Genomic DNA, 13,384 nt, shown 5'->3' with positions numbered 1-13,384 from the left:
CACTAGTTTGTGGGCCGGAAGGACCTGTTACTGTGCTGTACATTGTTTTAAAAATCAATTAATGCATTGCTGTGAAGTTTATTCAGGAACCTGATAGGTGGGGGGGCCAGTCTCTGATCCTGTTGGGGTGCAACTGCACATGTACAAACTTTCTTACCAACAGGAGGAAGGAGGAGAATGTGGCTGGGGTAGAATGGGCCCTTCAGTGCGCTGGCTGCCTTACTGAGGTGATGGGAAGTTTAGAGGTAGGTTTGGGTCAATTAGAAACTGGAGAAAAATGAGGATAAGGTTGCAGTCGGGGTGGCCAACCTTTTTTAGTTTGGACATACAGAATGGTAACAGGCCATTTTGGCCTACGATTCCTTGCCTCCCAATTACACCCGTTTTGGACTTGTGGGCCAAAACGTCTAAATTACAAGGGTGGCCACCCCTGAGATAGAGGTACAACAGGTAAGTTGTTCCTATTTGGGGAGTCTAGAACTAGGGGACGTGGCCTCAATAATCAGGGGAGTAGATTTAGGAAGGAGATGAGGAAGAGCTGCTTTTCCCAGAGGGTGCTGAATCTGTGGAATTCGCTGCCCATTGAAGCAGTGGAGGCGGCCTCAGTCAATATATTTAAGACAAAGTTGGAGAGATTTTAACATAGTAGGGGAATTAAGAGATATGGGGAAAAGGCCGTAGTTGGAGATGAGCCCATCGGATCAGCCACGATCTCACTGAATGGCGGAGCGGGCTCGAATGGCCGACTCCTATTTCTTATGATGCACTAAGTTGCAGAGAAGTGGGGAGAACAAAGTGAACCGATGAGTCCGAGGCGACCATTGCTTTTTGTATTGTTGCAGGGAAGAAGCCATTAGGTCTGTCTGGAGTAAATAGAAGATGATCGGCTTTGATTAACAAGCCTTCATCTCCCTTGCAGAAGGTATCAAAGGGAATTGAGTCACTGGCATCCTCTCCAGCAGGCTCTTTATCCACCTGTTGAAGGGCCACTCTCCCCCCTGTCCCAATCCCTTGCTGACATCTCTGTCCATGGTCTCGTGCACTGCCAGACTGAGTCCACCTGCAAATAGGAGGAACAGCATCTAACCCTCACCCTCCATCTGGATGGTATTAATGTCGACTTCTCCAGTTTCTGTTTTAAACGCCCCCCCCCCCCTTGTTCTTTCACCCAGCTATCGGTCTCTCATCCAGCCAAAATCAATTTTCACCTTGTATCCAATGAACACCCTTTTGTTGATCTGGATTCCTCCCCCTGCTATACTCCAGTCTTTATTCTGACACCTTCCTGTTCTTTGTTTATTACCTTGAAGAAGGGCTCAGGCCTGAAGTGTCAATGATGTATCTTTTCCTCCTGTGGACGCTGCGAGACCCACCAAGTTCCTTCAGCATTTACTGTGTGTTTTTACTACAATCACAGTGTCTGCAGACCGTGTTTCACTCCTTCGAATCAACGTTATCCCTGCCCACATCCCCAGGTTCTGCTGCTGTGCAGAGGGGGGACGGGGAAGGAAAGCAGTCTGAGTAAAGGGTTAGAAGCCTGGAAATGGCAGGACCAACCTTGTGCAGTTTTCCAGGTGAACCTGGACATGTCCTTTTTCCGCTGGTTGAAACCCAGAGACATTTCCTCCACAGATGTGATGTCAAAAGCAGAAAACAAATGCTGCAGGGCAAGAGAGGGAGGGAGATTAAAATAAATCAGCATCAAGGTCATTATGTTCCCCTCCTCTGAAGAACCTGGTTGAAAATGTCCTTCTATCAAGTAGTTAACATTGCCCAAGCTTTGACCATTAGAGGTGTAGAGCCCATTGCATCAAACTGACCTTTGGCATCTCCCGATCAATTCTTACCTTTCCTCTTCTGTCCTATCCATGTCCAACAGGCGAGCATCTGCACCCATTTTACTTATTTTTAAAACTGACTGCATGCAACTGCAGACCAGCACTGGCTCTGGGTTAGTTCAAAGTCCCTGATGAAATACTCATCCATCTTTCTGCCTGGATCTCCCACTTGGAATCTAGCTGCTTCCATTCTAAGCTTACAGAGAAGCACTGGATAAATTGAATGCAATGATGATGAATGGAAATCTGCTCCTCCAACACCACCCCACCGCCCCCCCCCCCCACCCCCCAATTCTCAGCTGCTTCCAAACAATCAAGGAACCTACATCCAGATTCACGGTCTGGGGCTTGGAGTAGACTCTGCTCTCTCTCAGTTCAAACTGGTGCTCCAGGCGTAGAACCACGAACTCGGAGTCCCACTGAGCCAAGGTGAGGAGGTGGATGTTGTGGGGAAGCTCTTCCTTCAGACCTGAGAACTGTAAAAGTCAGGAAAACAAGAACCTCAAAAATTATACAAAAAATAATAATTTTAATGTATTTCGGGCTCAAGCCTCAACTCTCTATTCAGAGTAAAGCCACCCCAGACTGTTCAACGCATCCCACAGAAGTTCCATGTTCTGTATTGATCTGGTTGCTTAACTACAGGAAGGATATCAGTAAGATTGAAAGAGTGCAGAGAAAATTTACTAGGATGTTGCCGGGTCTTCAGGAGTTGAGATACAGGAAAAGATTAAACAGGTTGGGATTTTATTCCTTGGAGCGTAGAAGAATGAAGGGAGATTTGATAGCGGTTTACAAAATTATAAGGGGTATAGACAGAGTAAATGTGGGTAGGCTCTTTCCCCAAATTAGGAGAGAAAGGACATGGTTTTAGGGGGAACTTCTTCACTCAGAGAGTGGTGCAAATGTGGAACGAGCTGCCATCTGACATAAATGTGATAAATTGGATAGATACATGGATGGGAGAGGTCTGGAGGGTGATGGACTGGGTACAGGCCAGTGGGACTAGTGGAATGATATTTTGGCACAGACTAGAAGAGCCAAATGGCCTGTTTTCTGTTCTGCCATGTTCTATGGCAGTGTTGTCTTCATTAACCATGGGACCAAGTTCGAGAGCCGCGAGCTAATGTTCCAGATATACAAGATCTCGGTTAGAACCCACTTGGAATATTGTTCTTTATTTCTGGTTCATCTCACGACAGGAAGGATGTGGATGCTATTGAGAGGATATTTGGCAAGCGGGCCTTGTGAGGTTGGGTTGAGTGAACTTGGGTCTTTTCTCCACTGGAGTGGCAGAGAATGTGGGATGAGTGACCTGATAGAGGCATTGATTGTGTGGATGGCCAGAGGTTTTTTTTTCTCCCCAGGGCTGAAATGGCTATCACGTGGGTGCATAGATTTAAGGTGGTTGGGAGGATGCAAGTTTTCACATACAGTAGTGGATATATAGAATGCACTGCTGGCAACAGTGCTGGAGGCAGGTACATCGGACCTTTTAGATAGGTACATGGAGCAGGGAGAAATGGAGGGTCTTGCTGTGGGGAAGTCTCGGCAGTTAGAGTATGTTCTGATGTCAGCTCAACACTGTGGCTGAAGGGCCTGTACTGTGGATTTCTATTAAACCATCACAAATGACACGAAAATTTTGGACGACTTAACATATCCTCTGAACATCCTGAAAGGAAATCCCTGCCGCTGCTCTGTCCGTGTTGTGCAGATTTCATGCTGGGTTACCTCCATAATGGGAGTCCGGTGTTCGCTGTAGAGTCTCTGAGCCCACGCCCATCACTGCCAGTGGAGCCAAATACTCCGACTCAGCCCTCAGTCGGTGCAGCTCCGGGGAGTCGTCGACCGAATCAAGGAAGACAAAGTGCTTTCCTCGCACTGTCAGCCCCTTGCCATCATAGCCAAGCTCTGATAAGGCCTCATCGACACCTCTGTGATCGTCGTGTAGCAGTCTCCGATGTAGCTGTCAGGGAGATCAGACAGATTCACAGCATAAGAGGTCATCTGGCCATTTGTCTCCATCTAGATAGTCTCACTCACTCTCCCAGCCTTTGTCAAGCTCTCCTTTTTGCAGCATCTCAAGTTACATTTAAAAATAAAATTAATATTGTGTGTGGCACACAGCTTCAGGTTCGTCTGTGTGGAGTTTGCACATTCTCCCTGCCTGTAGGAAGGATGTGGAAGCTATGGAGAAGATACAGAAGAGATTTATTTACCAGGATATTGCCTGAACTGGGAAATAAGTCTTATGAGGCAAGGTTAGCAGAACTGGGACTTTTCTCTTTGGAGTGTAGAAGGATGAGAGGAGACTTGATAGAGGTCTACAAGATTATGAGAGGCACCTGTTTCCCAGGGCAGGGTCAGCAAACACCAGAGGACATCTGTACAAAGTGAAGGGAGACATCAGGGGTAAGTGTTTTTTTTTTCTCCACAGAGTTGGGGTGTCCAGAATGCCTTGCCAGGGATGGTGATGAAAAGTGAAATATCAGGGGCATTAAAGAGACTGTTGGACAGACACATGATGAAAGAAAAATAGAGGGTTAGAGGATAAGGAGGGTTTAGTAAATTTTTTTAGGAATATATGGGTCAGCCCAACATTGATAGCCGAAGGGCCTGTACTGTAATGTTCTATATACGTTTCCACCCATCCCAAGGATGTACGGATTGATAGTTTAACTGGCTGCTGTAAATTGCCTCCAGTGTGTAGGTGTTGGATCGGGGGGGGGCATAAATTGATGGGAAATGTGAGAAGAGTAGGCAATGGGACTAGTGAGTCAGCATAGACTTGAAGGGCTGAATTACCTACTTCCATGTCAAAAAATAATGTATAGTAAAACCCCTGTATTCCAAATTTCAAGCAACCCGCAGCCTCAAGCAACTGGTTAAAAAAAAAAATCCAGAAAATAAATAAATAATAGGGTAGCAACGATTAGCGCACCACTGTTACAGCGTCAGCAATTGGGACCGGGATTCAAATCCCACGCTTTCTGTAAGGAGTTTGTAAGTTCTCCCTGCGTCTGTGTGGGTTTCCACTGGGGCATTCAGGTCTCCTCCCTCGCTCAAAAATGTACCGGGGTTGTAGGTCAATTGGGCAGCAGGGGCTGGAAGGGCTGTATGTCTAGTTTACCAATCACGCAACCGGAAATTTCACTTATCCGGCTTCTACCATTCCTCAGAGATAACAGAGGTTTTATTGTGTCTTTTTTTTCCTCTTCTATGCTGGGCGTCAGAATTCCAGAATCTATTACTCTGGGTAAAAATTGCTTTTACAAATAACCATCAACTTATGCCCCTCGTGTATCATGCCATAGGGAGTGACCGGATGCGCCCTTCAGCCCACAACATCTGTGCCTGACCCGTCACAATCCGGAGCTACGGGGAGCGGTTGAGCCTTCATTCCTTGGAGAGCAGGAGGATGAGGGGTGATCTCACAGAGATGTACAAAATCGGGAGAGGAATAGAAGGCACAGAATCTTTTAGCCAAAGTAGGGGAATGGAGAACCAGAGGGACATTGGTTTAAGATGCAGGGAGTGGGTAAACGATTTAATAGCAACCTCAGGGTAACGGCTAGAGCCACGCCTTTACAGCGCCAGCAATCGGGACCGAGGTTTGAATCTTGCGCTGTCTGTAAGGAGTTTGTACTCCCCGTGTTTGCGTGGATTTTCCCCGAAACGTACCGGGGGTGGGGGGTAGATTAATTGGGCGTGACATGGACCTGTGGGCTGAAATAGCCCATTTCCGTGCTGTATGTCAAAATTAAATAGACACAGATAGTGATGAATGTATAGATCAAGCTGCCAGAGGGGATGGTTCAGGCTGTACCTACTGCAACATTTAGAAGGATAAAGGCCAAACACAGGTAGGTGGGACTAGTGTGGGTGGTCAGTTTGAGTGAATGGAGCTGAAGGATCTGTTTTCATGCTCTACGGCTGATCTTACATTTAACCCCAATTATTCATCCTCTCCCTAACATCCTCCTTCCCCCACCAGTCATCTACACGTCTTCAGAACGTAGGAAACCGAAGTCCATGCGGTCACGGCGAGAAGGTGGGAACGCCACACAGACTGTGGCACCAGAGATCGTTAGAAGCATTGAGGCAGAAACTCCTCTAGCTATGCCCCTTTCCCCATTCAGTATTGAAGGCTTCTCGATTCGTACCCAATCAAGACCACCCTTCTCTGTTTGAGTAGTGCTCCACCTATCTAATATTTGACCTGGATACTCTCAAATCTCTGTGTCTGTAACATGGCTGTAGCGGTTATGGTTAGAATAGGCAAGGCATTAAGGATGTGTCACTTTGCTGTAGTAACATTAACATGTTGAGGAATTTGTAGTGAGTTTACTATTATACACACAGCACATACACTCAAAATTCTTACTTGCTGCAGCCAAACAGATGCTTCTCAACAAAACTCCATAGTATACGTTAAACTACTGCACAAAAAAAGATAAATATTCACAATTCCAGGGGTGCAAGATAAAAGTGGCCTCGATCAGTTCAGGCATTTGCCAACCAATTACTCTAAATTCCACATTGCATTGGTAATTTTGTCATCAGCACCACCACCCCCCCCCCCCCTCCAGCTCCGCATCTTCCTGCCTATTCCTTGGCTGGCCTCGCTACACTGCCCCCATCCCTCACCACCTCCCCCCCACCCAGCCCCGCATCTTCCTGCCTGATCTTACCAGCCCCGTTCCTTGGCTGGCCTCGCTGCTCTGCCCCCATCTCTTCCCCCACCTCCCTGTTAGGCCTCGGACTGCCCCAATTCCGCCCCCATCTTCCTGCCAGCCCTCACTGCACCCGTCCCCACCCCATCTTCCTGCCTCCCAGCCCTTCCCCCACCTCACTAGCACTGTCTCCACCACACCTTCCTGGCTGGGACTTAAACAGAAGGGTCTTACCATAAGCTCCAATGAACCATCTGTGACACTGCTCCCTCCTTGTGATCGGTCAGTCAATACAGTCAGCTGGATCTTGCCATCCTGAAACATTAATAGTGCCATTAGTCTAATCCCAAGAGCTCGGATGGCCAAATCCCACCCTCCTCTCCCATCTGGCCTCATCCATGGTGGCGCTCAAGGTCCTGGATCCAAGCTGGCATCACCCTGTGGAGGAGTAAGAGTTGTCTTGGGTAACAGACAGCAGTCACTGCTGTACAGTTCAAGTCCCATCATAATAGTGGTTGTGTTCCAGGCTTCAATCCAGAGAGATGGCTGCATTCGGTGCACATTTCAAAACCATTTAAATAGTTTAAGCTGGTAATAAGTATCTGGTTTAAACGGTCAATGCACAAAAGGGCTGGAGAAACTCAGCAGGACAGACAGCATTCTTTTCGGCAAAGATACATATAACAATCTACAGTACGGAAACAGGCCATCTCAGCCCTTCTAGTTCGCACCGATCTACGTGAAGCTCCACTAGTCCCACCTATGTGAAGCTGGCTGTAAGGAGTTTGTACATTCTCCCCGGGTCTGCTTGGGTTTCCTCCCACCCTCCAAATCGTACTCTGGTTGTAGGTGTAATTGGGCGGCACGGGCTTGTGGGCCAGAAGGGCCTGTTACCGTGCTGTGTGTCTAAATTCTAAATAAAGGGACTAGTAAGCAGCGCCAGATTTAAAGGTAAAGGTTCCATTGTTGTCACGTTATACGACATTTAGAATGTAAATTACATGAAATTCTTTAACCTTGTCTACCGTAAGGAAGACAGAGAGTCACCACTTTGTCCAAATGAGGCCCCAGCAAGGAAAGAACTCGTGACCCCCAGTTTACGAGACCAGTGCTCTGACCACTGAGTTATCGAAGTGAAAAGCCTATTTAAGCGTTCCAGAGCAGTAAATGGAGGCCTTCACAGTGACGTTCATGTCCCGTGAATGAGCTTGAAATGCAGTAAAGCCCCAGTTATCTAGAATTCAAGCAACCGGCAAAAATTTAAAATGGTGAAAATAAATATTCGCTGAGGTAACACATGGACTTTTGGTGAAGATGGGAGCAAATATTCAGCCAGCGGAGAGCCTTGGTCAGGCTTTGGTTGGAGCAGCTGTTTGAATAAAGTTGTGTGAAATGGCAATGGCGTCACCCAGGATGAAGAGCTGGTTGAGGCCGCTCGCCGTTGGGTCTTTGGAGTGTATTAAAATGGGAGGGGATTTAATTATCTATAATGTTATTGTTAGTCTTTTGGGCGGCTCCGTGGAGGGGGAGGAACCTGAAGATGTAGCAAAGGTTAAATGTTTTCAAAAGAATGTAAATGAAAATAAAGTAAGGTCCTTCATGCAAATGAAGTTTGTTCAATGTCAGTACAGTGTAGTATTTTTGTTTTGTTTTTTAAACTGTTTATTCTTAATCCAGGTGTATTAGTTAGGCATTAAGTTTGGCGGGCAGCAGCCTCCTTTGAAGAAGACCGCAGAGCCCACCTCACTGACAAAAGGCAAAGGAGGAAAAACCCAACACCCAACCCCAACCAACCAATTTTCCCTTGCAACCGCTGCAATCGTGTCTGCCTGTCCCGCATCGGACTGGTCAGCCACAAACGAGCCTGCAGCTGACGTGGACTTTTTACCCCCTCCATAAATCTTCGTCCGCGAAGCCAAGCCAAAGAAAGAAAAGAAAGAAAGTTAACTCTCAAGTAACCGGAAAATACACTTATCCAGCATCTAACAATCCCCATAGGTGCCGGATTCCAGGAGTTTTACTGTAAAATGATTATGATGCAATACATCAAAAACAGAAAAACAAATCAGCACCATCCCCGTGTGCCTGAGGCAATGACGAGACCAGTAGTTCTCAACCTTTTTCTTTCCACTCACATCCCACTTTAAGTATTCCCTCTGCCATGGGTGCTCTGTGATTAGTAAGGGATTTCTTAATGTGGTATGTGGGTGAAAAGAAAAAGTTTGAAACCATTGTTTTTATCGTACCTAATGGACTCGTCATGTGCACAGTTTCAGAACTCCAGAGGAAATGGGCCAATGACAATTTTTCTCAATCAAAATATTTCAGTCACAATTGGGTCTGGAGCAGTGACTCTCAAACTTCCCTTCCCACTCACATCCCACCTGAAGCAACCCCTTACTAATCACAGAGCACCGACGGCATTGGGAATACTTACAGTGGGATGTGAGCGGAAAGGAAAAGGTGGTCAACAATGACAGGGGTTGGAGTGCCCTTGCCTTGAGTGTGAAATGAGCAAGGCCTTCATTCCAGGAGGCGGCCATGAACCCAATATGACTGAATACAGATTTACCTTTATGTAGATACGACTGTTCACAGGGTAATAGTTCCCAGCAACAGGTTCCGTTTGGCTTAACGGCCACGTTGGTCGATAATCTCTCCTTGAAAGCAAAAAGGTTTGCTACAGATCACAAGGTGATGAGGTGAATTAATAGAGGTCTACAAGATCCTGAGAGGCAGAGACAGCACCTTTTACCCCAGGGCAGTAGTAGCAAACTACAAAGTGAAGAGAGGAAAGTTTAGGGGTAAACACAGAGTTGTGGGTTTGCTGGGGGTGGTGGTGGAGGCTGAAATATTAAGGACGTTTAAGAGGGTTACGGGGTAGGGTGGGTTTCATTTTTATTTTGGTAGGTCTATAAAGGTTGGCACGACATCATGGGCCAAATGGCCTGTACTGTGCTGTAGTGTTCCCTGTTCTATGTGTTTCCCCTTACACAGCCTGTAATAAGTGGCCAGCGTGCTAAGTTGCTGTCTCCTGGCTGGGTTTCAGGTTTAACACAGAGTGGGATGTTTGCCACCTCCCTGGGGTGGGACCGGTGGTTTGTGGTAGGTAGGGTGGCAGGGTTGGTGGAGCGGTTGGTGCCTCGCCTTTACAGTGCCAGCGATAGGGACTGGGGTTCGAATCCTGTGCTGTCCGTAAGGAATATGTAATGTTCTCCCATGTCTGTGTGAGCTTTCCCCAGGGGGCTCCAGGTTCCCTCCCACCTTTCAAAACTCACGGGGGGGGGGAGGTATAGATTAATTGGGTGTAAATTGGGTGGCATGGATTCATGGGGTGAAATGGCCTGTTAATTTAAATTTTAAATCGGTAACAGCGCTCACTGCTACGCCCCCCAGAGTATGGCCACCTCCATGATGGCGAGTGCCCCCTCCTCCAATTACGAGTGCACCTGCACTGACTGTGGCCGTCTGGCCATGGGTGCCTCAATCCTGGCCGCAGGAACTTTCGATTTCCTGTCCCCCTAGCCCACTCCCCCGGGCTGAGATGGCCTCCCAGAGTCAAACAAGACTCATCAGATTCTAGCACATGGTCCCACTCCCGGCCTAAAATGCTGGCCATTCTTCTCCCATTTATGCTCTTCCACCTGCTGACGTCCTCCAGCTCATCGTGTTTAGCTTTGCATTTGGCAGCCGCTGCCTCTCACATACCTCCAGAGTTCTGGTAACGTCTTGGATACAATCTCTCAGGCTCTCCCATTTACTCCCCAAAGGCCAGCACCCACCACCTTTTCCTTATAGGATCCTCAATCAATGTTCTTACCTTCGTTTTAGGATTTCCCTGCCATTGGAATCCGTGTAGAAAGTTCCATTTGTCTTCAAAGGTGTGTCAAAACGGCTGATTACTTCCTTTCCCAATAGGTCGCTGAGGTTTAGAAGAAAGATACATTTAATAGCCTGTTTTCACTTCTTCCCAGAAGGCTCAGGGAGATATTTCTTAGAGTTAAATTTGAAAATTTTTAAATTTAGACACACAGCACAGTAACAGGTAATTTCGGCTATCGAGTCCGCGCCGCCCAAATTAACCTACACTTCTCCTCCCCCCCCCCTCCCCATTTTGAATCCTGGGAGGAAACCAGACCCCACCACGGGAGGGAAAACCCACGAAGACATGGGGAGAATGTATAGAGAGTGCGGGATTCGAACCCCGGTACCGATTGCTGGCACTGTAAAGGCTAACCGTGTCGTCCAGTGAAACACGGAAGTCTGCAGGTGCTCTGGTTGTAGTAAAGAATGCTGGAGGTCACACAGCGTCCGTAGAAGGTAAAGATATACATTTCGGGATGAAGTGTGAACACAATGTGGGCAGGCGTCTCAATAAAAAGGGTGGGGGGGGAAGAGAAGGAGTACAGGCTCCTTGGTTATATATATTTACCTCCGATGGACATGGGAGTTCCTCCTGCATTCATATTGTACTTTAACATGGAAAGCTTGGTGTTTAAAGATGGTTGTTCCTACAACCCTTTTTTTTTTCTTTGGCTTGGCTTCGCGGACGAAGATTTATGGAGGGGGTAAAAAGTCCACGTCAGCTGCAGGCTCGTTTGTGGCTGACCAGTCCGATGCGGGACAGGCAGACACGATTGCAGTGGTTGCAAGGGAAAATTGGTTGGTTGGGGTTGGGTGTTGGGTTTTTCCTCCTTTGCCTTTTGTCAGTGAGGTGGGCTCTGCGGTCTTCTTCAAAGGAGGCTGCTGCCCGCCAAACTGTGAGGCGCCAAGATGCACGGTTTGAGGCGTTATCAGCCCACTGGCGGTGGTCAATGTGGCAGGCACCAAGAGATTTTCTTTAGGCAGTCCTTGTACCTTTTCTTTGGTGCACCTCTGTCACGGTGGCCAGTGGAGAGCTCGCCATATAATACGATCTTGGGAAGGCGATGGTCCTCCATTCTGGAGACGTGACCCATCCCTTTTACATGTACAGTAAAAAGCCCCGTTATCTGGAATTCAAGTAACTGGCAAAAAAAAAATCATGGAATAAGTTCAAAAAAATATGAAATTGGTGCCTTGGCAGTCAGTTCTCCAACACGCAATCTCAAGCAACTAGAAAATTCATTTATCCAGCATCTACCAATCCCCATAGGTGCTGGACATCAGGGGATTTAATGTACAAAGCCGTTAAAGCACAGAAGTTTCAGGTCCAACACACAGTGTGTTGTCAGGTCTCTCTCTCTCCTTCTTTGACCAAGTGTCCTTTGGCCGTTCTTCCTGTGACCTATGGTCCCCACACTCGCGATCTCGCTCGACCGAGATATAATTGCCAGCTAACGTGAAGATAACGAACAGGAACAGGAAACAGCTCATCGAGCCCCATTTAGTAAGACGGTGGCTGATGTGGACCTGGACTCAGCTCCAGTCATCTGCTTGTTCCCACAAAGCCCTCAATTCCCCAACATTCACAAATCGGTCTTAAATACATTTAATGAGGCAGCCTCTACTGCGTCCGTGGGCAGAGAATTCCAAGGAACGCCATTGCAGTGCCAACAACCCAGGTTCGAATCCGCCGCTGTCGAGGAGTTTGTTCGTTCTTTCGTGACCTCCCTGTTTTCTCCCACCCTTCAGAAACCCTACAGAGATTGTAGGTTAAATGGGGTATTTGGGCTCATGGGCTTGTTACCGTGCTGTATGTCTAAAAAGATTCACTGCTTTCTGGGAGAAGCAGTTCCTCCTCATCTGCCTTAAATCCGATCCGCCGAATCTTGAGGCTGCGTGCCTTCATGTAGGAACCCAGAGAACTTACTCAACAGGTATTGGCCCCACGGTCCATTCTAGTTCCACAAACTTCTGCTTTTTGTACAGCCTGACAACCTGTGAGCACCACGATGAGAAGTTCTGATAAACCTCCTGAAACAACGGTGTCTGTAAAAAAAGGATGCATGTTTAAATCTGGTCACATGCCTCCCCTGCTCTTCCATCTCCCTAGATCAGTTGTTTTCTTTCCACTCACATTCCACCTTAAGTATTCCCTATACCATCAGTGCTCTGTGATTAGTAAGGGATTACTGAAGGTAGGATGTGGGTGGAAAGAAAAAGTTTGAAAACCACTGTTTTAATTGTACTTAATGGACTCGTTATGTGCACGGTTTCAGAACTCATAAGGAAATGGGCCAGTCAATTTCAGTAACAATTGAGTCTAGAGCAGTGATTCTCAACCTTCCCTTCCCACTCACATCCCACCTTATGCAATCCCTTACTAATCATAGAGCACCGATGGCATGGGGATTACTTAAGGTGGTATGTGAGAGGAAAGAAAAAGTTTGAGAACCACTGCCCTAGCTGATTTGGACGTTAACTTGCTTTCCAAGTGGATCTGCTCAACATCATTGGGGCGACATGGTTAGAGCAATGCTGTTATAGCGCCGGGGATCCGGGGTTTCAATCCCAGTGCCGTCTGTAAGGAATTTGTAAGTTTCCCCCATGCCTGCATGGGTTTCCCCCATATATTTAAATTGTTAAAAACATTTGGGGAACAATCAAAAGCAAGGCCTTTTGGGAAATTATAACGAATTGGGGGGGGAGGGAGTTTCTGAAACGCCGGGGGTTCAAGCAGTAGCAGACGGTGTGTGGAGTGGGGAGCCGGACCACCAAACTTTGGGCACCAAAATGTCTGAAGGGCTACAAAAGTTACGGTCTCAAACTGCGGGCACCAAAATGTCCGATTCCGTCTCCATCAAAGTACCCCCACAGCAAGAAGAACAGACAACCTTTGGCATTATTTATCTCTCAAATGCTATCACTCTTGATCATTATATCGCTCTCGAGACATCCTTTTACAAGAGCACAATTTAATTTAGTTTAGACACACACAGCATGGTAACA

The 13,384-nt window shown here is 47.2% G+C and overlaps 1 protein-coding gene across 1 annotated transcript in view; it reads right to left on the bottom strand.

The window, feature by feature from the left end:
- man2b1 (mannosidase, alpha, class 2B, member 1) overlaps positions 1-13,384 on the bottom strand; it is a 43,580-nt gene that overhangs the window by 3,273 nt on the left and 26,923 nt on the right. The window contains 8 exon segments of the mRNA XM_069923196.1: positions 1,558-1,660; positions 2,165-2,314; positions 3,573-3,603; positions 3,605-3,807; positions 6,749-6,829; positions 9,087-9,174; positions 10,335-10,436; positions 12,306-12,440. Coding sequence (XP_069779297.1) covers positions 1,558-1,660; positions 2,165-2,314; positions 3,573-3,603; positions 3,605-3,807; positions 6,749-6,829; positions 9,087-9,174; positions 10,335-10,436; positions 12,306-12,440 — 893 coding nt within the window.

This window comes from Narcine bancroftii, chromosome 3 (assembly GCF_036971445.1).
Source record: "Narcine bancroftii isolate sNarBan1 chromosome 3, sNarBan1.hap1, whole genome shotgun sequence".
Classification (NCBI taxonomy): Eukaryota; Metazoa; Chordata; class Chondrichthyes; order Torpediniformes; family Narcinidae; genus Narcine; species Narcine bancroftii.
The sequence above is the reverse complement of the archived record's forward strand: the minus strand, read 5'-3'. Positions and strand labels throughout refer to the sequence as shown.